Below are 27,657 nucleotides of genomic sequence, written 5' to 3' on the forward strand. Positions count from 1 at the left end.
GTGGTTAAATGTCTGAAAATACACATTAACATGAATCCAACATGTAAGATAATGTATTAAAAACAAAAACAACTACACTAATGATACAGTAGTGGTATCAAACAAGCCTATGAAGCTATCTATGAAATCTATGAAAATTGCAACACAATTTTATACAATATGTATAGGTAGTAGTAGGGGGTCCCTGCTTATCTCTCTCAGCTAAGGGGTCCTTGGCCTGAAAAATGTTGAAGACCCCTGGTCTAAACTAAAGTGTCCTTTGAGCAAGACAATAAATCCTTGCTTCCCCTGTGGGTAAGGGGAAAATACTTTACCACTTGACCCCTAGCGTCCCTAATTTGTGGCAAACATTCAGTGAAAAAAGTAGATGTAGGCTACAAGCTCATAGGGTTTTGGCATAGTGGGAAATATAGCGGACCTATAGCAGTGGTTCTCAATCATTTTCCTGTCAAGGACCCCCGAATTGATACTGTTGGCTGCAAACCCCTTTTGAAAGGATTTTGTGCCAGGGACCCCCATAAGAGAAGATTTGTGTTAAAAAATGTCAACGTCTTTCAAGCTTATTCAGAATTTTTAAAATAGCTTATATAAGCTCACAGCGTGTCGCAATATGCAGCGTTATCCATATAGATGTTTCGAATAGATGATGTACAGTATATACAGTAGGTTTAAACTGATTTTGATGCTATTAACTCATTTTGCTGGGGAAACCCTGGAACCCCCTCAAGGACCCCTGCAGCCTCAGCTGCAGGGTCCCCGGACCTCAATTTGAGAACCACTGGTGTAGAACCCAGGGGGACCCCAGTCAACGATATAAGGTTTAAGTGACTAAAAACATAAAATCGCTAAGTCCAAATGAAGAAGAGGATGAGTGCAAGAGGAAGAGGGAAAAATGTGTTGCAAACTACAGCTCCATACTGTATGTATTTGTCTCTATTTGAAAACGTTTCGACTATCCAGCCCTTTTCAAGATCAGAAAATGGGATTAAAGCACAATCAGGGTAGAATAGAATAGACAACAAGAGGCCTTATCAATCAAATCACTTTAAACAAACAAGGAAATGCATATGCCTTACCATTACGTCAATAAAATAAATAAATAAACATCAAGAAAATTAGGCCAACGGTTCATTCCTCATTGCTCATTTCCAATAGGCCTACATTTCTAATTGATTGATTGAATATTATTGACATTTATATTTAAGTACAGCCGTACAATCAGTTAAAAAGACGGCAAATGTGGGCACTCGGGTTGCGCAGTGGTCAAAAATATATTTTTAAGAAAGTCATATTCTCTTCTAGAGAGAACTGTTTGCCACGGGCTTATTTTGATTTAAATAAATATAGCCAGGAATCTGTAGTTGCCGAGCCTCACGCAATGACAATAAACTACACAACCCATCATGCATTGCGTCATAGCGTGCATCAACTTCCGGTGCGCCAACTTATAAGATGCAGTGTTTACTGTTTTCCATTTAGCCGCGGCGTGCAACACAACACTTTAGCCGGTCAGTTATAATAAGTTTGCTGCCTTGGTGCGTTTAAACTGTAAGCACTTAGAAATGGATGCTGTGAACAGACACCGCTCTCTTTACAAGGGAACGACGCCGCCATGGAAAGAAACATTTCGGAAGGTAAGAGACGAAATAAGCTTGGCCAGCTAGCCTCTTTAGGAAGCCTTTTTGTGTATTTGGGATAAACGGTATCCAGGGTCCTTTTAAAAGTCATTGCCTTCTCTCATTCACCCGCTGGTACCACTCTCTGGTCTCAGACAAATCTAACGTCTCTAAAGTGTTGCAGAGAGATGCTAAAGAAATGCATTAGGGTCCCATGGAAACGCGCAGCTAGCTGGCAATGGCATGTCATATGTTACATGTTACTTCGTATTCAGCAGTGGTGTAAAGTAACTTAACTGGACTATTTCTACTACATCTCAGGCAAATATTGTACTTTTACTCCACTATTTCAAAACTTCGAGTTACTACTAGTTACTTTGCAGATATTATTTATTATATTATAAAACATACATTAACCATTTTAGAACTATTTTATACATAGGCTATTCGAAAATATCCCATCTAAAATCTCACAACGTGTTGTGAGCTTGTAGATCTGCTATTTTAAACAGTTTAGTACTTTATTTTTATGCCATACTTGTACTCAAGGAACATTTTGAACACAGGCCTTTTTACAGAGCATTTCCATATTGTGGAGTACTTCTTCCACCGCTGGTGTTCAGGACACAGACAACGTTAATACAATCAAGAATGAATCTTTCCAGCTTGCTGCCATTTAATATTCGTGTTGATCATGTGATGCATTTTCACTTGTGTAGATCTAATCACACTGCTTTTTCCTCTAGCGCTGCGTGGACAGGTTGAGAAACAGCCGTTCGCGGTTACTGGAAAGGTATCGTCAGTTGGGAGAAGGTGAACAGCAATGTAATGCAAAGGGCTCCATCATAGTCCAGGAGGTGATGCAGCTGGAGTGGAATGCACTGCAGTCTGAAGACCAAAGACTGCCTTTATTGTCGGGGGGAAGTGGCATAGAACAGGTAGGCATCACGCACAGTAAAACCCTGAGTGAGTGTTCACACTGAGGGTGTACTGTACACTACAAACGGGTGTTTTTACACTGGATTGTACTGTTCATACAAAAACAATTTCATAAAACCATATTAAACTAGAATTGCAATGTGATGAAACTTGGACCTAATCTGGTATGCTCCCCTGCCCCCCAAATGTCTTGGTGACACAAGCCATAGACTGGATAGTGTTCTACTACAGCATATACTACTGTTGGATCATTCAATGCAGTTTCTTGGGTTGGGATTCACCTCCGGCATTCTAAATAGTTGCGCTCTGTGAGTGTGTACTCGCCCAATAACCAATTGCTGCACCTGGCAGTTATCGTCTTATCGTATCAAATCCCTTTTGAATGTTCTGGTAGAAATTGTATATTATTTGGATGAATATGTACACTTTTCCACAAAATTCACATGGACCGCATAGTTCGCATTCTCTGTGTGATCGGGGTGACATTCACAGCAGCACTAAACATTGATTTGATTCCATTAAGACGAGTTGACTGCCAGTCATAGCATTGGGTGAGCACATTCATTTAGAATGCTGTGGACTCGTGTGGCGGTACCCCCTCCCACAAGAACTTGCATTGAGTGTATGTGACTGTATATGATATAGAGGTAGGGCATTCATTTATGAAAAAAATAAACTTTTAAAACAAATTAGATACGGAAATGCAAGATTCAGCCCGACAGCAACGATATGAAATATTAGTACTCAAACGGAGCTTTCAGCTCCTCCAAGTTCCTCGTTCCATTTCAGCTTTCCTTCTACCTGTGTCTTTTTTCTCCAGATGTTCAGTTTCATGGAGTATGATGAACTGGCAGTGTTAGAGGAAATCCAACAGGAGCTCATGTCTCAAGGTAATTTCAGTTCACCAGCCCTCTTCTGAGTAGCACTAGTCTTTCTTTTGAGCCACGAGGATAAGAGCCACAAGAATATCTCGTATAAGGAAAGATGTTAACGCATCTGTGTCATTTTAAGATTTCTTTGGCTATTCAAAAATAGCAGATATACAAGCTCATAGCGCGGCACTGAAAGCAAACATTTTTAACTCAAATCTCTGGAACAAAATACTTTGAGATGGGGGGGGGGGGGGGGGGGGTCCGCTGCCATAGAAACCTTTTTTTTCTAAAAACGGTCTGAGATTTAGTAGACATTTGTGGAACCTCCTAAAAGCAAAGATTTGAGTTTCAAATGTTGCACACATTTTCACGATTATTCAAATTTTTTGTATAGCCATAGATCTAAAAATGACACAGATTCTTCGGTCTAAATGGTTATATTAACAGAGGAATCCAGTGGAACAGGGAGCGTTATTTTTTTGCCTACGTCCTGAGTTTCCTGGCAGGGTCGTGGCTTTGTGAAATTGAGGCTAATTGATTTTTTTTTTCTCTGTAAGGCTCAATTTAGGCTCTGTTGTACGGCGGTATTGTATACAAAAACAGCATCTGCAACACATTGTGACCTTGTAGACTTGTCTGTTTTCGGTGTGCGACACAGTCATATGTTTAAATCGGGCAATGACGGCCATACAATGGTTTTGTCTCGTCATGAATGTTTGTTCTGAACTAGGCTTTAAAGAACTAGTTGCTATGCAATACTGTGCCATTGGATTAATTTCGCTTCAATATAGGTTTCTTTCATCCCTGATCATGAAAAACAGTTTTTGGGCGGTGTAGCCGCCCCTATATGTGAGGTTGGGACATTGACAAATGCTGCACTGTGATTGGCCACCCATTGTACCCCCCAACCCTGCACTGTGATTGGCCACCCATTGTACACCCCTTCCACCCACAATGGGTGGCCCCTGGACACCCATTGTACACGCCATTGCGAGACACATGATGAAATTATGATGAAATTAATAACCTATAAATAGGACTATGCACTTAAAAAACACATTTTTGTTTTTAAGTGAGCTTCCATCACTGTGATGACCACTGTGATGCCCACTGTGATGACCACACCGCCCACTTAACACTGGGTGTGATATTTTTTCTTTTTTTTTCTTTTCTAGAGTTGTCCATTATTGGCGAGTATGAGAGGAACATGCAGTTTGAGGAACAGTACATTTTATCCATTGTTGAAGGAATGGAGGACAAGGAGACTCATGTCATTTGCCCCATATGTCACATGTAAGTCTGAATCTATAAGCTATAATGATATTTTCACATACTGGATGACCGTGGCCATTTGTTTGGACAGTGGCTGAGGCACTTTCCTCTATCTTACGTTTTTTTGGAGTATGACGGGAAACTATTTAAATGTTTTTTGTCTCTTAGGAACAACTTGACCGTTAACAGTCACTTCACCTCCTGCCCATGTGGACTGTACATCAACACAAGGGTTTGTTTAAACTTTTCTTCTGTAAAATGTTAAAATAAAAGGACAATTATATCTGAGGGGCTATTCATTTCCTAATGAACTTTGGACGGGGGGCATCTGATTTAACCACTTAAGCCCTATACATCGTTGTATTACGATCACAAAAATAGCTGATCTACAAACTCATTGTGTGGCTATTTTCACTATATAGAAAGGTTTCCTGTTAGTAAACATTGAGAGGAATATGACCGCGCAGCTGCGGGGGGAAGCCTATGGGTGCGTTTGGAAATTACGCACCGGAGCACACTCGCCTATTAGTTTGTATTGGCCAGTGCGCTCACTGCCGCTCAGGGCTGTATTTTCGAACGCGCCTTCCACCCCCAGGCATGCGCAGATTGCGCATTCTGCTCTGTGATGACGTCGCTCGGAAACCCGTCTATATAGATAGATAGAACTTTTTTTTTTGGAATGATTGCATTTCGCCACTTGTACCTGTATAGTATAAGTCAGTGACAAATATAACTTCTTGAATCTATTATCGCATGCCCACAATAGGGAAGCCAGGTTGATGGTGTTAAATGTCTGTGTGTTAAATGTCTACTGTCCAGCAACGGAACATCACCGCAGAGTTTCTTCGGGGTCTCCTGGAGTCAAGAATCTCAGAACACATGGAAGGATGTCTCTGTAACCCTGTCTTCACCATGGTGGCCAACACAGAAGGTTCTTCTAACCTCATGATAAGCTGCAAGGTGGGACTGAAAGTTTCATGTCTCTCAGGATGATTTTCTGTTCATGAATCATGACTAAGCATTACCACGTTCTGTGCAGATAAGTACGCTTGAAATTGAACTAGATGAAAGCATCAGCTATAAACTCCTGGGGAAAATGACATGTAAATTGGTCACTGTCCTCAGTCCAATCTTATGGAACATTAAAATTCAAGACGCTACTGATTTTGTGACATACAGAAGATGGACTGTTTTATGTGACTGAATCTCTCTGGTCTCTTGTTTCAGGCGTGTGACTACCTCTCCATCATTCTCTGAAATATTGCTTCGATCATGGATGGTTTTGAGTTTTCCCTATACATTTTAAGGTTTATGTTGTGCATTATGTGAAATAAAGATTGTTTTAATATATACTGTGACTATGTAGAATGTAGTTTTCTTTATAATGGTGATAATGATTATTAAATCTGTGTAATTCGTTATGTTATTTCCATGACGTTCTATGCAAACATTTTAATAACATGGAAATGGTTAACTTGGCGTGATTTTAATTTAATAGTATAACTGTGACAGTATATCAGTGACATGATTTATATGCCTGTGTGGCTTCTGATTCCAAACAAATGACATAATGCAGTCAGTGAAAAAGTGTATTTTTATAATGAGACTTTTATGAGAAATATTAGGAACTGAACCAATTATGGGGAATTCACAGGAAAAACTGTTCCCTCAAGCCATGTGTAATACATCTGATGTATTTTGAATGTTATATGAACTTAATGACAAATAATATTTATATCAGTACATATAACAGATATCATTCAAGTTCCATGATGTGCAAGTGTTCTGTAGTGCAGTGGTTCTTAAACTGGGGTCAGTCACTGCCATAGAGTTAATGTACCCAACTCATGTGTGATACTTTGAGAACCACTGCTGTAGCGCAGTTGCATCGAAATAGCGACAGGTGGCAGCATCGACCCGCCGTGTCCACAGTGACCTGAACGGAAGACCCGGAGAGGAGCCAGGCACAGGAAAGATGGCGGCCGCGGCAGTGGCTGAGTTTCAAAGAGCACAGTCTCTTATGGGAACAGACCGGAATGCCTCTATTGATATCTTACATTCTATAGGTAAGCGTGGACAAGCACCGTGTCGCAGCAAATAGGCTACTTTGGAGCCAAAGACACTGTCTAAAACATGGACAATGTGCGGTAGACTTAGCGGTGGTACAGCCAATTTTACCATTAACATGTTAGCGGCTAAGTTAGCCCCGTGTGTTGGCCAGTGTTGCCATGTCTGCTCATTATAAGCTACGTTGGGCTTGTTTTTCTGTGAAGTTGCTTGTAAATATTGGTGGTTGCGGTTTTTTTGGGCTTGAATCTAAAGTGCAGTTGCTTATTTGGGGCTTGCTTCCTAAATGTTGCTTTAAACAATTAAATATTTTCATGTCCAGGATCCCCATATTAATATGAAAGTGTCTGCAGAAAATATGTTGTGCCATAGCCCTGGCTAGTTGTGCCAGAGACCCCCATTCGATATTTGTGTGGATTTAAAAATATTCCTAAATTATGAGTTGTTTTCCTAGATTGTTCTTTGAAAATAGCAGATCCACAAGCTCTATTTTCAAATAGCTATAGTCGCTTCTCTTGGGCTTGTTTTCATTGACCTGCTTGTTTCTCTCGCACAATCTGGCAACAGTGGTGCTGGCCCATCTCTGCTCCACTACCACAGTGAGTCAGCAGCCATGGGCTAGCCCTACCGGTCCGCAAGCTAAGCTAATGCTAACCATCTAGCAGCCCATTCATTGACACCAACTTTTCGTTTATATAGTTGGCTAGTTAGCGTTAGCTTGCAGGGAATGTTAGCAGCGGTCCTCTTGTCTTTGCCAGGCCGATTGTGACAATGACATTAACGTGTATTTATCTTTTTTTGGGGTCTGACATTAATTAGTGAGTCACAGCAAGTAGATATCATCGCGTCCTTGTTCATATTGAGCAAGAAGAACCACGTGAACGTGGTGATAGACAAGTAGTTGTCATCATTGTGTATTTATTATTTTACAGTTTTAATAGTTCACTGGGCCAGCAGCCACTTGGCTGGTTGCCAGTTCACTGAAAGCTTTGCCATTCACTTGATTTGAGGCTAGATTATCCAAATATAGGGAGATAAACAGAGACACGGGGGATGACATGGAGTAAATGATAACTTCTTTAACAGTCTGTGTTTTGATGTGGAGATGATCATCACATAACAGACGCCAAGTAGAGCCTAGTGGCCCATCAGCTGGATTTAGTTACGCTTTAAAATGCAATCAGTCTCATACAAGTTCAGGAGTTGCATGACCAAATGTTTATCAATAACTGACCTTGACCTTTTCCCACCAAATGTAACCATAATATGTCAAGATATTGAGTTTGAGATATAACATGACGTTTTGTGGCCTTGTGCTTTGGTGATCCAGTTGATTTGAGTTGTTGCAAACAATGACATGCAATATCCCACCGCCTCATTAACATAGTTTTGCAAGCACTTTAACACTTAAACCCCAGCATCTGTATTGTGGGGAAAGCTGAAAATAGCAGATTGACAAGCTCAGAGGATCACAAGATCAATCGGCTGTTTTCAGCAAAAGCTTTCCCCACAATAACAGAAAACATAAAAGACACTAGTATAGAGCCTAGCTCCTTTCAGGACCCTTTTTTGTATTTGGGAAGGATGAATTGAGTACAAATGACCCCAATGGAAACAAGCCATAGGCTTTCTTGGGTTTAAAATCCTCTAGCAGACCTTGTATTGAATGGTACTTTCCTGTGCTTTTTGTTTGTAAACTGCTATTAGAGTATTCAGTCAATCAAGGTAGTATCCAGGGTCCCTTGAAAGTCGTCTTCTCTCATTCACTCGCTTTTACCACTGTCTGGTCTCGGACAAATATAGCATCTCTAAAGTTTTGCAGAGAGATTTCAAAGATACTATGAGCTGCATTGGGGTCCCGCGGAAACCTGCGTTGATCGGCGTTGCCATTAAACATGTTTAATCCATATTTTAAAGTGTACTTTTCCTCTCTTCCACGCTCCATGCCCTGGCCCCCCGTCTTGTGATTGGCTAGATGCACTTTTCCAGCCAATCACAAGACGGGGGAGGCGGGACATGGTGCGCGAGAGATAGCAATACTACATTTTAAAATATGGATTAAACAGGTTTAATCGCAACGCCGATCAACGCACGTTTCCGCGGCACCCTAATGCATCTTTGAAGTATCTTTCTTTAGATACGTTATATTTGTCCAAGACCAGATAGTGGTACCAGCGAGTGAATGGGAGAAGACATTGGGCCCGGTTTACCATTAGCTTTATGGTCTCAAATGGGGGTGTGGAGCAATGCAAAGGATCTTCCATATGAACTCTGACCTTCAGGCAAAAATGAGGAACATCTGTGATCCGCACATATCAGGGATTTACACAGCCCTTTGTGAAGGACATGTCGGTTTTTACTTAGAGAAATTACACCCTACTTTAGTCACTTTATTTACACTGATATTTACGACTAGCTTAGTGAATCGGGCACATTGACTGTCAAGGAACCCTGGATACCGCCTTCCCAAAAAAAGGTATTCAGGGTTCCGAAAGGGGCTAGTATAGAGCCCTGAGGGACTCCGCTCAACCATATGGGGTTTAAGTGGTTAATGACCCGGCTAGTAAACAAATTAAACAATTTTTGGTTTTGTAGTGAAACGGGACATCCAGGAAAGTGATGAGGAGGCGGTTCGTGTCAAAGAGCAGAGCATCTTGGAGTTGGGGGGTCTGCTGGCCCAGACCGGACAAGCTGCAGGTAATTACACAATGGTGTTTATATACCTGACCCTGGCATGCCCCGACAGGATGGGATAAACAACACAAGTCTGGTCATTTGTTGAAGTTCTCTCCTATAGGTGCTTGACTTGGGGTCAGGCTCAAGTTTTAAAAATAAGAGCAAGATTTATGCTTAAGACGCGTTTTGAGTGACTCATGGTGCTTGGCTAGCCTTGATAAAAGACTGTCGATGACCGTCTTGATCCAAGGCTAGGTGCTTGACTTGCTTTAGGATCCGATGGAAGACTTTCAAATTCAAAGTAAGGCTAGGCTCTGGTTTTGTACTGAAATCAAGCTAGGCTAGGGTAACCTACATGTTTGGAGTTCAAATCAATAGCCGGTTCCATTTTGGCACCAGTTAACAATTAGGTGAATTAATCTGATTCCATGAACTCAGTCTGTCAGATCTCTCTGCTCCACATTATTTAATTTGGAAATTGATTTTTTGTTGTACTATAAGCATGAAAAGGGTTTGACACCAAGTGCACTAAAGCCTGCACAGTTTTTCAACTGTGGGCAACCAGCCAAATACAATACAATCTTTTGTTGTGATTTGTTTAATATACCTGCCACTGCCACTTTGGCAAGTAACCGAATACCAAACCACCAGTGTTTTAAAAATATAGAGGTGGCAGATAAATGTGTACGCTAAATGTGTACATCCCATCCATAGTAGCATGTAGACCAGTGATTTGATCACAGATGCATGTGAACAAAATAGATGTGTGCCACTGCTTCTAGCTAGAGACATGGTCAGCGCTTCTGTTGAAATATTGACTCACCTGCCAACACTCTCCACCCCTTATAGAGCCAGATCAAGTTTATTTTGTTCTACTATCACAGATATATCAGTATCTGCTAATATGTTGTCTGGTAGGCACTAATACGAAACCTTTTTTTCAAAGCATAGGCATAATGCATAAACATATGCTTGGGTTCAGGAATTGTTGTTCTTTATTTCTAGTTATTTAAAATGATTGCATTTCCAGTTTACTGTTTGCAATGTACTGATGTAATTTTGGAGAGTAACATTCATTGTAAAACTATATCCGTCCTCCATTAAATACAATGTGTTGTGTTTGATAACCACAGATCATTGCAAATAATGTGTTTGATAATCACATTTGAGGGATTGTGTGTGTTTATATTTTACTCCCTAATATCTGTATCAGACACAAAAATACAGTATCGGCCAGGCTCTAATCCCCCTGCATCTCTCTCTATTTCTCTCCCCCTACTTGGTCTCTTCCTCTCCTTCCGTCACTCTGCTTTCGTGCGTCATCCCCTCCTTCCAGAGCTTGGTGGTTTGTTGAAGTATGTGCGTCCCTTCCTCAACTCCATCTCCAAGGCCAAGGCAGCGCGGCTGGTGCGCTTGCTACTGGACCTCTTCCTGGACATGGAGGCCGCCACGGGCCAAGAGGTGGAGCTCTGCCTGGAGTGTATCGAGTGGGCCAAGGTAGAAAAAAGGACCTTCCTCAGACAGGCCCTGGAGGTGAGTGGTAGAGGAGAGAGTGTCAGTTGTTTTACAGAGCTGTGAGCAGTGTTGATTTCGTCGACTAAAACTATGACACAAAATGTTAGTCGACTACCCTTTTTCACTGACGAAAACTAAATAAAAGCTAAATAAAAACCAAGCTATGATGACTACAACTAAGACTAAATATATTGACAATTTCATCAACAAATAAAAACTAGACTAAAATGTTAGGGAGGGACTAGTGGAGAAGATATCCAGTAGAACTAAAAGACAAGTCATTTTATGTTAGGTTACGCTCTGTGTTGCGCTCTGAAAATAGCAGATTTTCGATCTACAAGCAGATCTAGAGCTTGTAGATCGGCTATTTTCAGCATGCAACCCGGTGTAAAATCAGCCATCAAGGCACCGCCAAAATACATTTTAGTTGTCTAAATCAACTGTAGATTTAGTCGACTATAATATTATGATATTTAGTCGACTAAAACTAGACTGACAGTAAAACATTTCAGATTACTAAAATATGACTAAAACTAAATGGAATTTGATTCAAAAGACTATGACTAAAACTGAATACAAATTTGCTGTCAAAATCAACACTAGCTGTGAGTATATGGAGTAGGCCAAAATTCAAGGCAGGTGATATCAAGCCCTCTGCCAGAAACCTTGGAATAATCTTTGATTCAAATTTAAAGTTTGAAGCTGAAGCTTCAAATTTATATAGCACTTTTCTGAGTACCTAAAGACGCGTTTCATGGGAGCAAAATTCTATTATTCTATCATTAATGTCAGTTATGAAATATCTCTCAAATCAAGTAATTTTAAATATCGATAATTCCATTTCATATCATTTCATTAATTTCACTTTCATTGTATTACATTTTTTTTAATTTGTTTTGATCCTATTTGATTTATACTTCTCAAAGAAATGGGTGCCCAATAGAAATACAATATTTTCAGTTTTCATGAACTGTGTACATACTGCTAACACAAACTGCTCAAAAGAATTAAGGGATCAAAGTGTTCCCTTAATTATTTTGAGCAGTGTATTTTACCCGTTTCATCGTTGGTCATTGAGTAAGCACTTTGTAATGTGCTACATAACGTTATTCATTAAAAGTAGAACTAGAAACTTTGTTTGGAGGAGAGATATTAAAGGTTAAAGGATATTCTGTGACAGTATGATATTCTGCAGATCTATAGGTGCATTTGAAATTAATGCAAATTGTCAGGATTGTTAAGTTGCAGTAAGTAATATTTCCTGTGTCCCACCCAGGCTCGTCTCATCTCGCTGTACTTTGACACAAAGCGCTACCAGGAAGCGCTACAACTAGGTGAGTCTCTGGGTTTACTTTTAGTTCTAATATGATGTTTGGTGTCCTGCAAGTGTCAGGTAGAGCCACAATTATGTCCTTAGCTTTTAGTCCTTAGTTGCTGTTGCTAACTGAACTCACAAGCTATCAGAGCTGACTGCAGTAACACTGGCAGCTGGCAGTGTCAAAACCATATTTATAACTATACCCTGTTGCATAACTTTTGGTGCGAGATTGACTTGTAAATTTCAGTGTGAGCAGGTAGCACTTTGCTGAAGGACACAGGACATCTTAACTTTTGTTGTGGCAATAAAACTTGTGACCATTCTGTTGCAAGATATATATATATTATATATATATATATAATATATATATTTTGGAACCATTATTCCAGAATCACAGCTGCTAATGGAGCTGAAGAAGATGGATGACAAGGCTCTGCTGGTGGAGGTTCAGCTGTTGGAGAGTAAGACATACCATGGCCTCAGCAATCTGCCCAAAGCCCGAGCCGCCCTCACTTCCGCCAGGACCACCGCCAATGCTATCTACTGCCCGCCCAAACTACAGGCCGCACTAGACATGCAGTCAGGTAGAGTATAGGTGTGTGAGTGTGTGAAAGTGTATTATGATCATCTATGTGTATCCATGTATGTGTAACTGTGTGTGATTTCCAGGGATCATCCATGCAGCAGAGGAGAAGGACTGGAAGACCGCCTACTCGTACTTCTATGAAGCCTTCGAGGGCTACGATTCTGTTGACCACCCCAAAGCCATCACTTCTCTCAAATACATGCTGCTCTGCAAAATAATGCTTAATTTGTAAGATATACACTATTGTGCAAAATCTACTCTACAAATCCATGCTTAATTTGTAAGATATACACTATTGTGCAAAATCTACTCTACAAATCCATGCTTAATTAGTAAGATATATACTATTAGGAAAGATGTCCTCTGCAAATCTATATATGAAAACTACAGGCCTACCAATTGCAAGATTTGCTCAATCAGAAAGTATACTTAACAGTTTGATTTCTGCAAAATCATGCTAACCATGTAAGCTATATGTACTTCAGTGACTAACACATATGGCACTGAACGTATATATGCACCACTAGTAACAAATACATGCTCAAGGAATGAGCTAGAAACATGCTTGGTTACTTTTCTGCCCAATATTTTTGTATTCTTGTTAAAGACGTTGATAGTATATTATTAGTAGCAGTAATGTAAATTCGTTTTTAACAGAAGTTAGAGGTGTTTGCCTTTATTGGCTAGTACTGTGATTGCTGTGTAATTGATCTTTTGTATTTTTTCCTTTTCTTTCAGGCCAGAAGAAGTCCAGTCTCTGACCAGTGGGAAACTAGCGCTGCGGCACGCAGGACGACAGGTACCCCCACAGACAGGGTCGATTACATCTTTAAACAGTTTTTAAGATGTGGATATACTCTTACATCCTTGTCAAATGCTGATTTTCATTTATAAAGTACAAAACATGTGTACTGTTTAACTGTCAACATGACTCATAAGCTGTTGTAAACATCTCTCCTTTGTCTCCCTTGCAGACAGACTCATTGAAATCTGTGGCACAAGCCAGCAAGAACAGGTCGTTGGCAGACTTTGAAAAGGTGAGTGTTCAGAGTTCATGTCAGACCATCTGTGTACACGTTTTTTTTGAAGGTCGGTTTCCTGACAAAATGTTCTAATTCTGCCTTCAACGATGTTAGATAGATAGACCTTTACTGATCCCATGAGGGAGTTTCATTTGTCATGGCAGTACCGCAGTTATGAAACACAGAACAGATACAGAAAAAAAGATAGGAGTAAGAAGTAGTAGTAATAGTAATAATAATGTATTAATTTGTATAATAATAAAAAGCTTGCCGGTTATGGATTAGGAATAGTAGTACTGAGGTATGCTACAGAACTCTTGTCCACAGCACTTGGACTGTCTGGGATTAGCCTGGTGTATGAGCTATTTACAAGCATAGTTATAAAAGTAGTCGAAGTGCATTAACAGTAAATTAACATTATAGTCAAGGACCACTATCAGTATAATAACAGTATTAACAGGTATAACAAATGTCCAAGTCTACATAGACAATTTACTATGTGCGTAAATTGTGGGTAAATGACAGTCAATCGGCAGTGGATAGTGAGGAATATACAATCTATGCCCGGTAAAATCTTTTACAGTACATAGCTTAGTGTAATATAATTCATGACTTGGGTATAAATATACCGTGTGTGTAATTATGTGTGTAAATCTTTGTCAATATGGCAGCTAAATTCACAGTACAACAACAACGAAAACAATTCTACATTTAGGATGGTCCATCAAGACCATTTGTTTTCTGTATGATTCATAGATAAAAGCTTGTACTGTTCTCTTTGAAAAGAAAGTGAAGCTTTCAGATGATGGCGAACATTATTTTTGTACTTAAAATGTTCAGCGACATTATTTTTGTACTTAAAATGTTCAGTGAGATGTGACATTTCACATAAACCATCACTACAATACACTGTGTGTGTGTGGGTGGTGGGGTGGGGGGGAGTAATGTGCCATTTTTATCGCTCAAGTGCTTAATTGAATTCATTTCTGGTTTCTGTCTTGCTGGCAGGTGATAAGAGATATGAATTACCTAATTAATACAGTTTCTCTCTCTCTCCAGGCGCTAACGGAGTACAGCGCAGAGCTGAAGGACGACCCCATCATCAGCACACACCTGACCAAACTCTATGACAAGCTGTTGGAACAGAACCTAATCAGAGTCATAGAGCCCTTCTCCAGAGTCCAGGTATTATTCATGATAATTTATCTTTATCCATTTAGTCATTTTACAGCCTACAATGCAGAGAGCTTCAGGACAATAAAACGGGAGTCAAATGAAATAGAATAGAAACTTCCCTCTGGGCAGAGAGGGTATCTGGGTCACTAAGGGGTAAATTACGTGCCCATCAAACACTATTGGCCAGGTGTTTGCAGGTGGGAAGCCCGGGAGGGGATTGTGTTCTATCAGAGATGCTGAACGATCTGCATCCTGCGTCTCTTAACGCTTACTTTTAAGAAAGGACGCATTGAACCAACCATCACTGCTTTCTATTTTATCCTGCTACATTATGAACTAATTCAGCAATTACAATGCGGCACATTCCCGCACAACACAGCAATGTTAATATAATACTGCACTTGCGGGACTCGTCTCCTTTTCAGCAGAGTGTCCCCCTCCCCCTTCCCTCTCTGCGCGCTGGCTATGTGCATTTATACTTGAGTGTACGGGAGTGTTGCGCACCGAAACTGATGTACGACGCGTAAATCGTTGTTTTCGGTGAGACACATGCGTAAATAACTAATTTGAACGGAATCGCCTTTGTAAAAATAAAACACCAGTGCAATAAAAACTGTCGCAAACATATCTACTTTTCTGTTTCTATTATTCTTCCCCTGGGAAGTGTAAATTATCTTAAAACTGTAGGCTACCACAGTTTCTGTCCATCTCTCATCCCCTGCTCACTCTCTCTCTTTCTCTGTCTGTATTTCTTTCTCTCTCTCTCACACACACACACCTGTTCTATATAGGATATATATTTTTCTTTGAATTAGAATGTTGATGATAGATTATGATATGACATTTATTTTGTACATAGTTTTTTTTTACAAATAGTTTTCAAATTTAATAAATTTAATTATTACATCATGTGAACATGCATGAATGTAGCTATAATTGGATACAATTATAACTCTTGGAGATAAAAGAAAGCGAGAGAAGGAAAAAAGAAAACATTTTATTGGGCACCCATTACATTTTCCTGGGACCCATTTGAATGACCACCTGTGGGTCCTGGGACCCATTACATTTGAAACGGTTCAACATCACTGATTCTTTGTCGCAGCATTAGTGACTCCTACAGTTTGGTACCTGTTCAGCAGGTAGTGGACTCCATGTGTATGAGAGGAGGCATGTGGTTGTTGACATCCTCCCTAGGTCAACTATGGGCGTTAGCTGTGAAAGGGACTGTTGTAAAATGTATGCATTCTCACACGCAGGTCTTACTTCAGTGACGAGTTGGGTAAGGTGAACAAGTGTCAGACGTTTGACTCGTCAGGCTTTCCTGTTGCGTCGCATGTTGTCGAGGACGGCATGATTTACGATTCAAATCCTATCAGTATGTAACTTGCACCACTCTGCTGGTGCCTCACTCAGGCGTGTCTCACATGGCTCTAGTCCGTTTCTGATTGCGTGCCTGTCTTGTTTTAAATGGTTGCATGGTGCATCAACCTATTATGGGTTGGGTGTGAGAACGCACGTCTGCTTGCCACATCAAACGTCTGACACGACAGTAGTTGACCGCAATGGAAACAAGCTGTACGTTTTTTGCATTATCCTTTTGATTATGGTGGGTCAGATGTATGTTACATGTGACATATGTTTTATTTCATGATCAATAAAGATATCAATCAATCAAAGATGTTGCCCAACTTGTCACCATATTACGACCTGGGAGAGAAAAGAAAATCTAGGCAGGTGCAGAACCTCATCAGAGTCGTATAACATTGACCCCAATTACAGTATATCCCTCGTGCACAAACACTTAAATTGCTGGGTCTCTAAATTGTCTTTCTCCCTGTCCCTCCCAACAGATGGAACACATTTCCATTCTTATCAAACTCTCTAAGGTAAGGGTGCTACCCGTTTCTGCAATATTTCTTTCCACTTCCATTAATTTGAGCGTTTGATAGATTATCAGTGAGTTGTACTGTATCGTTTCTGTTGTCTGGTCTGCCAATAATCATCCTGTCAGAGAAACGGCATGTTTGCAGATCTCCATACATATTCCAGTCTATTGAAGCTATTCTCAAACATTGTTGCAAGTTTCTAATGATAAAACTGAGCTAGGATAAACAAAACTGGCAAGAAAATCAACAGAAAGCAGCAAAATACATGATAGGTAAAAAACTAAATTAAGATGCTAGAAGATAGAACCATCAGCAGGAAGTAAGTATAGTATAGTGTATAAAGATGTGTTCTTTCTCTTCCACGCAGGATGATGTGGAGAGGAAATTGTCACAGATGATTCTGGACGAGAAGTTTCACGGTACGAGTCTGTAAAACTCTTCCAATCCCAGCTGTGTGTTCCTGAATCTTTTCCTTGCCAGGGCTCTGGTTAATGACTGCCATGTCACGCACCAAAAATAGCTGATCTACAAGCTCGCTGTTGTGAACTTGTAGATTGTCTTTTTTCGGCACCCACTTGCTTCTAAGTATAAATCAGCCTTAATGTTCACGGTTTGATTCCCAACTCAGTGTACCTGTGTTGCATGTCACCATTCCTTTACCCCTACCTTACTGTCTTTCATCGTCACTTACTTAATAGCGCACCATAGCTGACCGGATAGTATGCCAAGTTCTGCCAACCATGATTGCAACATCAGTTATTTGACTCCTGCTTGAAGGCCTGTGTTGCATGTCTTTCACCCTGTCTGTCGCCGACTCGTCGTTTTACTGTCAGTATTCTCATTTTCCTGTCTAATTGAAGCAACAACAACAAAAACTTTTGAAGATGCCCCCCATGGAAATGGGGATTACTTAGTTGATTGTTAATAGTTATTTCTCTGACTGTTTCAATGAAACTAGGTATTTTGGACCAAGGCGAAGGTGTTTTGATCATCTTTGATGAGCCACTGGTGGACAAGACATACGAAGCAGCTCTGGAGACCATTCAGAACATGAGCAAAGTAGTCGACTCTCTCTACAACAAAGCCAAGAAGCTCACATAGGTCAGTCCTAGTGGGGATGCAAAATCTTACTAATTATCTTGTGCAGATTGCAGAATGAGCAAACGCATTCAATGCATATAGGGCAGGTTTCATTTTCCAACTAAAGGATTTCCTATGTTCATGTATTAGTGGACAGGTTGTGTTCTACATAAATGTGTCACATAATCACCCTTGAAAACAAAAACGTCACTATGGGGTTAGATAAACATTTCTGTTTACAATTATTGGTAAAGGTATCGTAATTTCTTAATGTGCAATAACAAACTGGTTGTTTCATGTAAGGAAGCATACCTACCGGATCTTCTTCTTAACATTTAAAGTAGTACAATCAACACAAAGTTTACATTTAAATTTCCAACAAAATGTCATCGGGATTTGTAACTTTATACGTGGATCGGCAGGATCCACTTTGAGACTAACTTGTGGATACAGACATACAGTATTTGGGAAAACTAATTTTAGTGTTCTTATTGTACGGTTAGTTGAATGGAGGGCTCATCTGACTACGATTGGTCTAGAAATAAATGCTGGTGTATTTCTTTCAACATGTGAGATTTGTTTTTGTTCATTTTTCCCTTGCAGACACTGTTGACCATCTGTCTCCCTGTCCGGAGCAACGTCGGCCAGTCAGACTTCTGTTGATCGCGCACTTCACATTTGGGATAAGAAGAAGGGTGGAGGAGGGAGAGAAGAAGAGGGGGAGAGTTTGAACTTTCAACAACCCAGCAAGCAAATAAACCAACTGAAGAAAAAAACAAAACAAAAACAGACCAACAGAACCACAGACTGACAGGACTCGGCTGCTTGCTCTCCTCTGTTCCCATTCCTCCTCTCTCCTACTCTCCTTCCCTCTTTTCAGTCCTTCGTTCTTTTTTCTTCAGATGACGGGTGTGTGATCTGAAACAAAGTGTGCCCCCCTGTGGACAACTCCAGGCACTGCGCTTCTCTCCACCTAATCTTTCTTGACACTGGTTATCCAATGGAACTGGGCGGCCCTCTCTCTGTTTCGGTTTCTGTCTGCACTGGCCATCAGGGATCCTTGTAAAATATCAATGAATACATATACAGTACTTATACATACATGTATGATAAAACTACAAAGAAACAAACGTAAGTTTGATCTGTTATCGGATTGTAATGGCGGGAGGTTTGAAAGGTTGAGTCTGTTTTTGTGTCTCACCTTGATGGTTCTGTTCCTGTTCCAGTTCCTGTTCTGTTCAGTTTTGTTTGACTCGCCAATCTCCTTTGATCTTGCTCTTAACGTGTTCCCTCCCTCTTTTTACTTATACCATTTCAACATGGATGAGAAGCACTGACTCTGCCCCTCCCACATACAGAGAACCCCCTTCCCCATTGGCGTCCCCTCATTCCTCGTGAACTTGGAACCCCCCAAAACATCAACTTTCCACATACCAAGTGTCTCGCTCAAAAGGCATTCTGGGGATGCGTGTCTGTGTGTGGAGCGGACAAGGATCTGTCCCCTGCCCTGAGAAACGCCACAGGGAGATTACATTTCCTCACTACCGTGCGCGGTGTCTCCCAACTTCCCCGACACCACCTCTGCACCCTCACTTCCTGTTTGTATATAATGTTGCCAAGCGCCACTGTCTATTCGAGGCCTGATGTATTCACACTATGCCCACTACCCCCGCCCACCCCAATTCACTTTTTTTATATAACGCTAAAGAACAGAGTAAAAAGCGCCACTCCCTGACTGAGGACTTGGCCGTTTACACAAAGTGCTTTTTAATGCTCGGTTTGTACAGGGCATGACTGGAGAGGACTCTTTGCATTATGAGATGCTTTGTGGTGTAGATACAGTGGGCCAGGCCAGGTTTCGCTGAGACGAAATCAAACTGTGCTATTTGGGGGATTTGTTTTTTTGCAACAACTTAGAGGGTTTACCATATATTACATAGAGAAAGACAAGTGCTAATAAAAAAAATCGGAAACCTGAAGTTGTGTCAATTGTCAAGGTCATGAAAGTGACTAAATACTCTGAACCTGTATGTGTGCATGTTCAACAGCATAAATTTACAGCCAGGGTCATAAATTATGTAGTAATGGCAGGGTATGCATTGTATACTTGTAATACTGGTGTATTTGTTTTCTGTTTTCACACTACATGAGGATGAGTGAAGTTTTGGCATCACTGTTGCTAAAGTCAATGACATGTCTGCATTGTTTCCACAACATATTTTAAGTGTGTGTACAGCCTTTGTCACTTTTAGCCTAATATGATTGGTTTTATTTAGTTTCAATATTCATGGGTCCTTGAAATTCACTTAGGCGATCACATGAAATTAATGTTTTGTAGAGGAGGGACCCCAACGACCACTGCTTTATGACAATTTTTGTCGATATACCTTGAAATAAGAGGCACTACGCTAGGCTTAGAGTAATATCTCAAGACAGATTCTGCTAGTCAGCACTCAGCACCACTGCCCTAAACATGTAGTGTTAGTTAGCCTGGGATCCAGACTGATTTGTTCCATTGGGAAGGTTTTTCTCACTTAAGTGAGAGAAAAAAATATCCGCTGAATGCGAATCAGTCTGGATTCCAGCAACAGTAATTGTTATAGGAATAAACACAGAAGCACCCAGGAGGAAGTGGACTAAGAAAGGGGAGGAGCCAAACAGAGTTCCTGTTCCTACACAAAAAAGGAGGCAACAACCGAATGGGTTCCCAGATTAGGTTGTACAGTGTATTAACGTGAAGAATTAGATGTTTGTTCAGCCATGAGCATGATCTTCATCTCTACGGTGATTGAGGCAATGGTTTGTGCTGGATTCTCAAAAAATACCCCACCACCGCCAGATGTGGCATATGAACCCTGATGCATTTCTGAACTTAAGTTTTGTACGTTCTTGTCTGACCCCTGACCGTTTGAAGATTCAGATAGCCACCTCTTCTGCAACTTGTCGGGATTGTAATAGTTAGGCTACAACTTAAAGTCACTGATTTATGACTTCTCATGTTCAACTGTTTTCACACTCAGCCAAATGTAGGCCTACTGTAGCCTATGTCAGTGGCTCCCAAACCGGGGTGCCCAAATTATTTTGGGGGGTCCCCAGATGATTAGCTTAATGTGCAACATCTACATGCTCACAACCATACTGGCTTTGCTTTCCATAATGTGCATGTTTGGGATTGGAGCTGACTCAGTAGCTTGTGGCAGGCCCAAGGGGCCAGTCTCTAGCCCTTTAACTAGGAGAATATCCTTTCTAAATAGCCCTTGATTAACTGCAAACAGCTCTCAGCAGAGGTCGATGGCAGCATTTGGGTCTATTCTGCATTTGAATAGGGACATCACCATTAAGCTTATGCGTAAACAACCTTATCACAACACCATTATGCATGCATAAAGCTTGTTCTGGATCCCATTCCCAGTGGCATATTGTGAGTTAAATCTTTAACGACATTGAGGGGGTGAATCATGCCTCATAGAGACTTCGTATTTAGAAACATCTCGAGGTGTATAAAGTTAGGGTGTTTACAGGCCACGGATGGAGTTTTATGCTCCTCTCCACGGTCAGGGCGAGAGGATAGGTTTCAGGGTTGCCAAGTATGCTTATTATAAGCGACTTTGGGCTCCTTTTTCCGTAAGGTTGCTTGTAAATATCGGTGGTTGCGGGTTTTGGGGGGCTTGTTTCTAAAGTGTAGTTGGTTATGTTGGGCTTACTGTGTAATGTTGTTTAAACCAGTGATTATTTAAACAGTTTCATGGCAAGGACCCCCAGATTAATATGCATTTGTCCGCAGATCCCCCCCCCCCCCCCATAGGACACAATTTGTGTTGTTTAAAATGTTTAAATATATTACAATTTAAAAAAATAAATCAGATCTACAAGCTCTCAACGCATCAGCTATTTCCAAATAGCCATAGCCTAATAGTAGTCGCTTCTTTTGGACTCGTTTTCGTAGACCTAGTTGCTTGTTCCTCTCGCAAAACCTGGCAACGCTGATAGGGTTTTGCTCTTGGTTTCTGTGGAGAGAACAGGGGAGCCAGACAGGCGACAGTCCTCTCAGTCTGGGCCCCGGGGCCCCGGGGCAGAGGCAGGGATGGACCAATGAGATCGCAGACATCCACTCCCTCCAGCCTCCAGCCTCTGCTCTGCGCGGCGCGCCCTGTAATTTGGAGTTTTAACTTGGGCTGGGCGCCGCCCCGCCACACCGGACAGACCTTCAGCCCCGCTGCCTCACTGACTCGCCAAGGGACTTTGGATCTAGACGCAAGCTTTACTCACACATCTTGGGAGGATTTCTGCGCGTTGAGAATCAGCACAAAATCATATTCCGGAGGGGATTTGAATCGCAGACCTAGGCTGTGTCAGAACTCAGCCGCCGCAACATTGGTATTTCGAAAAGGTAACTGGAAGACTCGTCCCAAAACACGCTCGCCCCCATTTCTTTAGCGGACCAGCGGTTCTTGTATTGTTTTACTGAGGATAACTTTAGAGTTAGGCATAGTTTGACTGAGGTTAAGTTTAGGAATAAGATTAGGGTTTGGCACCGCTTTACTGAGGTTACGTTTAGGAATAAGGTTAGGTTTAGGCATAGGTTAGGTTTAGGAATAAGGTTAGATTTAGGCATATTTTACTGAGGTTACGTTTAGGAATAAGGTTAGGTTTAGGCATAGTTTAGGCTACTGAGGTTAGGTTTAGGAATAAGGTTAGGTTTAGGCATAGTTTACTGAGGTTACGTTCATATGAATAAGGTTAGGTTTAGGCATAGTTTACTGAGGTTACGTTCATAGGAATAAGGTTAGGTTTAGGCATAGTTTACTGAGGTTACGTTTAGGAATACCCGGTGAATACCCCCGGAATTGGCCCGGGGCAACTGTGTTTTGGGGCGAGCGTTTTTGGTATCCATTCGAACATGAACGGACAGTCTTCTTACGATGACAAGAAACCCGCCGTCGCGGGTCTCAGCTCCTCCGAGCTCCCCGCGGCTGGCAGCTCTCTCCCGGCCACGAAGGACTCCCCGACGCTCCCCGAGTCCTCCTCCACGGACATGGGCTTCTACAGCCACGGCGGTCACCACGACTTCTACCAGACGGCGCAGCAGTCCTACGCCAGCACACAAGCGATGAATCCGTACACGTATCACCACTATAATCTGAACGGAATGGGGCCGGCGAGCACCTATCCGGTGGCCAAGACAGAGTATTCTTACCCCCATGCGTCCTACCGGCAGCACGGACACTTCAGCAGGGACGTCCAGTCTCCCTTACAAGACGTTGGTAAGCTTTTACGCACGGGATAAAGTGGAGTTCTTTTTGTGTCCCGTGCGGTCAGAAATGTTCCACTGACTGTCCCATATAATAACTGCTCTGCTCTTATAGTCTACTCGTTTATTTTTCCTCTAGAAATGTGCTGAATTGGGGGAGTTTGATGGAAATTTGTTCCCCCTTGATTTCATTGATGGCCAGGTCTATAAATACAACAGTGAAATACGATTATAAAAGACTCACAATTTATGGCACATCAACTACCCTAGATTAGAGAGTTTCAACCAACTTTCATGATCAATTTTCCTTTCAGTTAGAGGATTTTTTTTAGAATATCAAGGATCATACTGGTCAGGTTCATAAATATCAAAATGAATGGTCACCTCGTTTAGCCAACATTTAGCCAAAATGCAATGAGGCAATGCAACAAAAAAAAGGCCACACTGACTATCCATCAAACCCACACTGATTCAATCTGGACTATTTTAGTAGGCCTTATGATGACGATGGCATTCAGTTTATTCATTTCATTTTGCCAACACTGTTTTACACACATACGGAGCTTACAAGTTTAGAGGTCCTTTAGTGGAGTAGTAGTAGAAAAAAACAAACTCGACAAGCTGGTATACCGTTTTTGACATTCCAGTTTGGAAGACTCTGTCTTGGCCCCAGGGCTTTGGCCCGGGGCCACGAGCATCAGGTGTCACGACATGTCAATCATCAAGTCACTGGAAACACCAGCGGGTCGGTATCACGCAATGTCTTATGTCGAGTTTCTGTAAGAAAAGTTAATATGCAAAACAACAGGACAAAACAAAAGATACAATTCAAGCAAGCCTACTGCCTACAGGCAACATGAAAAGCACCTATAAATCTCTCCCCCCACGTCTGTGGGAGACACGCAGACCAAAATTATAAGTTACAGTGGCGTCGGAATTTCTTTGAAATTTCGGGGTTGTGTGCAGCAGCAGTGTCTATTTTTGTGTCTCTGAATCCATGAGTAAAATAAACATTTTTAGGATATGCAGATTGGTGAACATAGTAGGCCTATTTATAGGCAAGGAATTATAAACTATGAGCAATTGCACTTATGCTACCTCTATGCTCAATGAGGTAGACTACATAGATTTTGTCTTAATTTTTGTACCCCTTCCCCTCTCATCAGCAGTGAAAGAGGAACCAGAAGTAGAGGTTCGGATGGTGAATGGAAAACCCAAAAAGATCCGGAAGCCTAGAACTATTTACTCCAGCTACCAGCTGGCAGCTCTCCAGAGGCGCTTCCAGACGGCCCAGTACCTCGCTCTGCCTGAGCGGGCCGAGCTGGCCGCCCAGATGGGCCTCACACAGACACAGGTGAGGAGGTGGATGGACATGGTGTCAAAAATCAAGTGAATAGAACCCAATATCAGTCCAAAATAGAATAGATTGTATACTTCTAAATGTATTACAACCATGGCATGATTTATAGCTACTGGCTTAGAATAGAATTAGACAAGACAATACAATACAGTGGCTACATATCCACTACCAAATGGAGATGAAAGCGTGTTTGTCAGTCAGCACCAGAGATCCCTATCAGTAAGTTGACGTGAGGTGAGTGTTGTTTCTCTGGTTAGAATTAGGCCGCTACCCTTTTATTGCCACATGGCTTATTTACATGTGAGTGATAAAAATCAGGGCCTAGCCTTGCGTCACCAGGCTTTCTGTAGTACCTGTGGAAAGCCTGGTTTCCATTCCATTCTTAACGAGTACCATCCGGTCTAGAGCCTGCCTACTCCAAAACTGTATCCAGTAATTTCCATACACATACATGCACGCGCGCGCGCACACACACACACACACACACACACACACACACACACACACACACACACACACACACACACACACACACACACACACACACACACACACACACACACACACACACACACACACACACACACACAGACCGTTTCCATATCTGGCAAAGCGACGTGATCCCATTCTAATCAGTACATGGGTGTGTTTACTATTTCACGTGCAGCGAAGCACAGCATCATGGTCTGACGAATGTGACATTCCCGTCATGCTTAGTTTACCTCAAGAAGATTTGTTGAACATGTGCTGTCTTTATCAGCAATGCCATCCTCTAAATCCACTATTGTGACACCTTAAACCCTCCTGGCCCTCGGTGACTCCTAGTAGTTGTTCAAGTCTACCAGCTTGTAAATTGCGTTCACCTCATATCCCAGGTCACTGATTAGACAGCTAGAATGACAAGCATACTAGGATATCCAAGTGCAAAAAAAAAAGCAAGACTGAATTCTCCCCTGTCATTTAAGTGTATGAATGAAGTCATTCAAGTAACACAGAGACATCCAGACAACTGCAATGAAACATGCACTTGTCTCTTCTGCAGGTCAAAATCTGGTTCCAGAACCGACGGTCGAAGTTCAAGAAGCTCTACAAGAACGGAGAGTTCCCGCTTGGAGACATCCCGATTGACCACAGCCCAGACACCAGCGATCCCATGGCCTGCAACTCCCCAACATCACCGGCCGTTTGGGAAAACAGCAACAACAACAACAACAACAACAACCAGACGAGCAACAACAATGCCGATAGCAATGGCAGTAACAACAAAAATAATACAGCACCAAATAATGCAGTACCAGATGCTACCAGTCGTGGACAGGGCCCTTTCCAGCCTATTGTCAGCTCATCATCGTCGGGCTACATGGGGGAGTATTCACACCAGAACTGGTACCAGCAGCAGGGGGCAAATTTAGGCATACAGGAGCCAGGTTCAGCTCATCACACAGCCTCACCCGCACCACCATCCACACAAAGTATGGGAGCTGTGTACTGATGCTGTGAGACCCAGCAAAGGGCTTTGGGTGCCATTTTGACCAGAGCGCTGTGGGAAGAATGTCGACTTTTGAAGATCTGCGGTAAGACTTAAAAAAGAGAGCGAAAGAAAAAAAGCCTGGTATGGATTTTGGGTGATGTTGGGAAAGGAGTCTTGACTGCAAACCCACAGACTTTCTTTTGTTGAAGTGGATTCCCCTGCTGTTGACTTAAGTGAAGTAAATCTTCAGGATTTAGAAAGATACGCAACACTGAAGTTGTCACGTTGGCATGGCAATGGTACACCTTTTAAAACTTTAAGTCCTCTGTTGTCAAGTCAAACTTTTCAAAGGTGCTTTAAAGAACAACCAAGGACATACATACAGATTGGAACAAGACAAAAGATGCGCATCACAACGTGTCAAGTGGGTAATTTATCGTTGCTAGCTTAACACTGAGCAAAAGCAATGACTTGACATCGCATTTGCAGGATTTGGAGAGATTATACCTCTGGGTAAATTAATGTCCTCATGTTGTAAGGCCAATATTGCTGAACAGTACGAGTCCACATTATTTGCAAATTATTTGTAGTGTTTCATCTGTCTCCTTTTGAGTACTAAATAGGTAGACTTTACTTTGCTGAGACAATTCAGAAGGTGTCAATTAAGTTGATAATCACAGAAATACATTGAACTCAACTGACTTTCAAAGCTTTATTTCTGAGATTGTGTCTACTCAGATTGTCATTGTAATGTCCTAAATTATTTGCTAAACCACCCATCTGGTATTCCAAGGATGTTAAAACACAAAAACAACGAATTATTCGCAAATGGTATTTTGAAAAAAGAAGGAAAGGTATGTTTATGTTTAGTCAACTGAACTGACCTGAAATCTAAACGTTACTCGGTTTTAGACATTTGGATGCGGACGCAGAAAAGCATAAAACACAACACATACTGTACTCACAATAGACAAAATACACAGAAAACATGTTGAACATGTTGAAATCAACAACATAACATGCAGAAACTGAGGAAGGAAGGCATAGGTGGAGGGACACAGGACAGAGAGTATCTCCTACACATTACCTTCACCTGACAAATTCCCAATTTCTTCTTTCTCAGTGCAGTTGAGCAGGTTCGTGACACGTGAGAACAGATTTGTGTGACAGGTTTATTTATTGTCATACCAACTCACTCAAAGTTTCTAAGAATTATTCTCATATATATACTATATATATACTATATATATATATATATATATATATATATATATATATATATATATATGAGAAGAATTCTTAGAAACTTTGAGTGAGTTGGTATGACAATAAATACACCTGTATATACACACACACACACACACACACGCACGCATGCACGCAAGCACGCACGCGCACACACACACACACACACACACACACACACACACACACACACACACACACACACACACACACACACACACACACACACACACACACACACACACACACACACACACACACACACACACACACACACACACACAGATCAGCACATAGATCAG

General features: G+C 41.5%; 3 protein-coding genes across 6 annotated transcripts; all 3 read left to right on the plus strand.

Annotated features, from left to right (window-relative positions):
• Window positions 1-1,450: 1,450 nt before the first annotated feature.
• Window positions 1,451-6,059, plus strand: rpain (RPA interacting protein). The gene is made up of 7 exons (XM_084071847.1): window positions 1,451-1,634; window positions 2,363-2,554; window positions 3,376-3,445; window positions 4,603-4,720; window positions 4,868-4,931; window positions 5,519-5,659; window positions 5,927-6,059. Exons 1-7 carry the CDS (start codon window positions 1,563-1,565, stop codon window positions 5,954-5,956), a joined length of 687 nt encoding a protein of 228 aa, XP_083927973.1. The 5' UTR covers window positions 1,451-1,562; the 3' UTR covers window positions 5,957-6,059.
• Window positions 6,060-6,653: 594 nt separating this feature from the next.
• Window positions 6,654-20,226, plus strand: LOC311056428 (26S proteasome non-ATPase regulatory subunit 11-like). 2 transcript variants are annotated; one of them, XM_084073030.1, is made up of 13 exons: window positions 6,654-6,765; window positions 9,362-9,463; window positions 10,779-10,975; window positions 12,234-12,291; window positions 12,665-12,859; window positions 12,945-13,089; window positions 13,600-13,660; window positions 13,836-13,898; window positions 14,943-15,068; window positions 16,913-16,948; window positions 17,316-17,367; window positions 17,907-18,059; window positions 18,632-20,226. In XM_084073030.1, exons 1-12 carry the CDS (start codon window positions 6,675-6,677, stop codon window positions 18,047-18,049), a joined length of 1,269 nt encoding a protein of 422 aa, XP_083929156.1. In that variant the 5' UTR covers window positions 6,654-6,674; the 3' UTR covers window positions 18,050-18,059; window positions 18,632-20,226. The 2 variants fall into 2 exon arrangements, with proteins under 2 accessions (XP_083929156.1, XP_083929155.1); XM_084073029.1 differs by having other exon boundaries at window positions 17,907-18,049; window positions 18,632-20,223.
• A 1,838-nt stretch (window positions 20,227-22,064) lies between these two features.
• LOC311055557 (homeobox protein Dlx3b-like) lies at window positions 22,065-26,592 on the plus strand. 3 transcript variants are annotated; one of them, XM_084071794.1, is made up of 4 exons: window positions 22,065-22,721; window positions 22,794-23,292; window positions 24,446-24,633; window positions 25,682-26,592. In XM_084071794.1, the coding sequence occupies exons 2-4, from the start codon at window positions 22,929-22,931 to the stop codon at window positions 26,129-26,131; spliced, it is 1,002 nt and encodes a 333-aa protein (XP_083927920.1). In that variant the 5' UTR covers window positions 22,065-22,721; window positions 22,794-22,928; the 3' UTR covers window positions 26,132-26,592. The 3 variants fall into 3 exon arrangements, with proteins under 3 accessions (XP_083927920.1, XP_083927919.1, XP_083927921.1); XM_084071793.1 differs by having other exon boundaries at window positions 22,065-22,703; window positions 22,768-23,292; XM_084071795.1 differs by having other exon boundaries at window positions 22,065-22,703; window positions 22,814-23,292.
• Window positions 26,593-27,657: the final 1,065 nt, after the last annotated feature.

This window comes from Gymnoscopelus microlampas (assembly GCF_963454915.1).
Source record: "Gymnoscopelus microlampas genome assembly, chromosome: 11".
In the NCBI taxonomy this organism is placed as follows: Eukaryota; Metazoa; Chordata; class Actinopteri; order Myctophiformes; family Myctophidae; genus Gymnoscopelus; species Gymnoscopelus microlampas.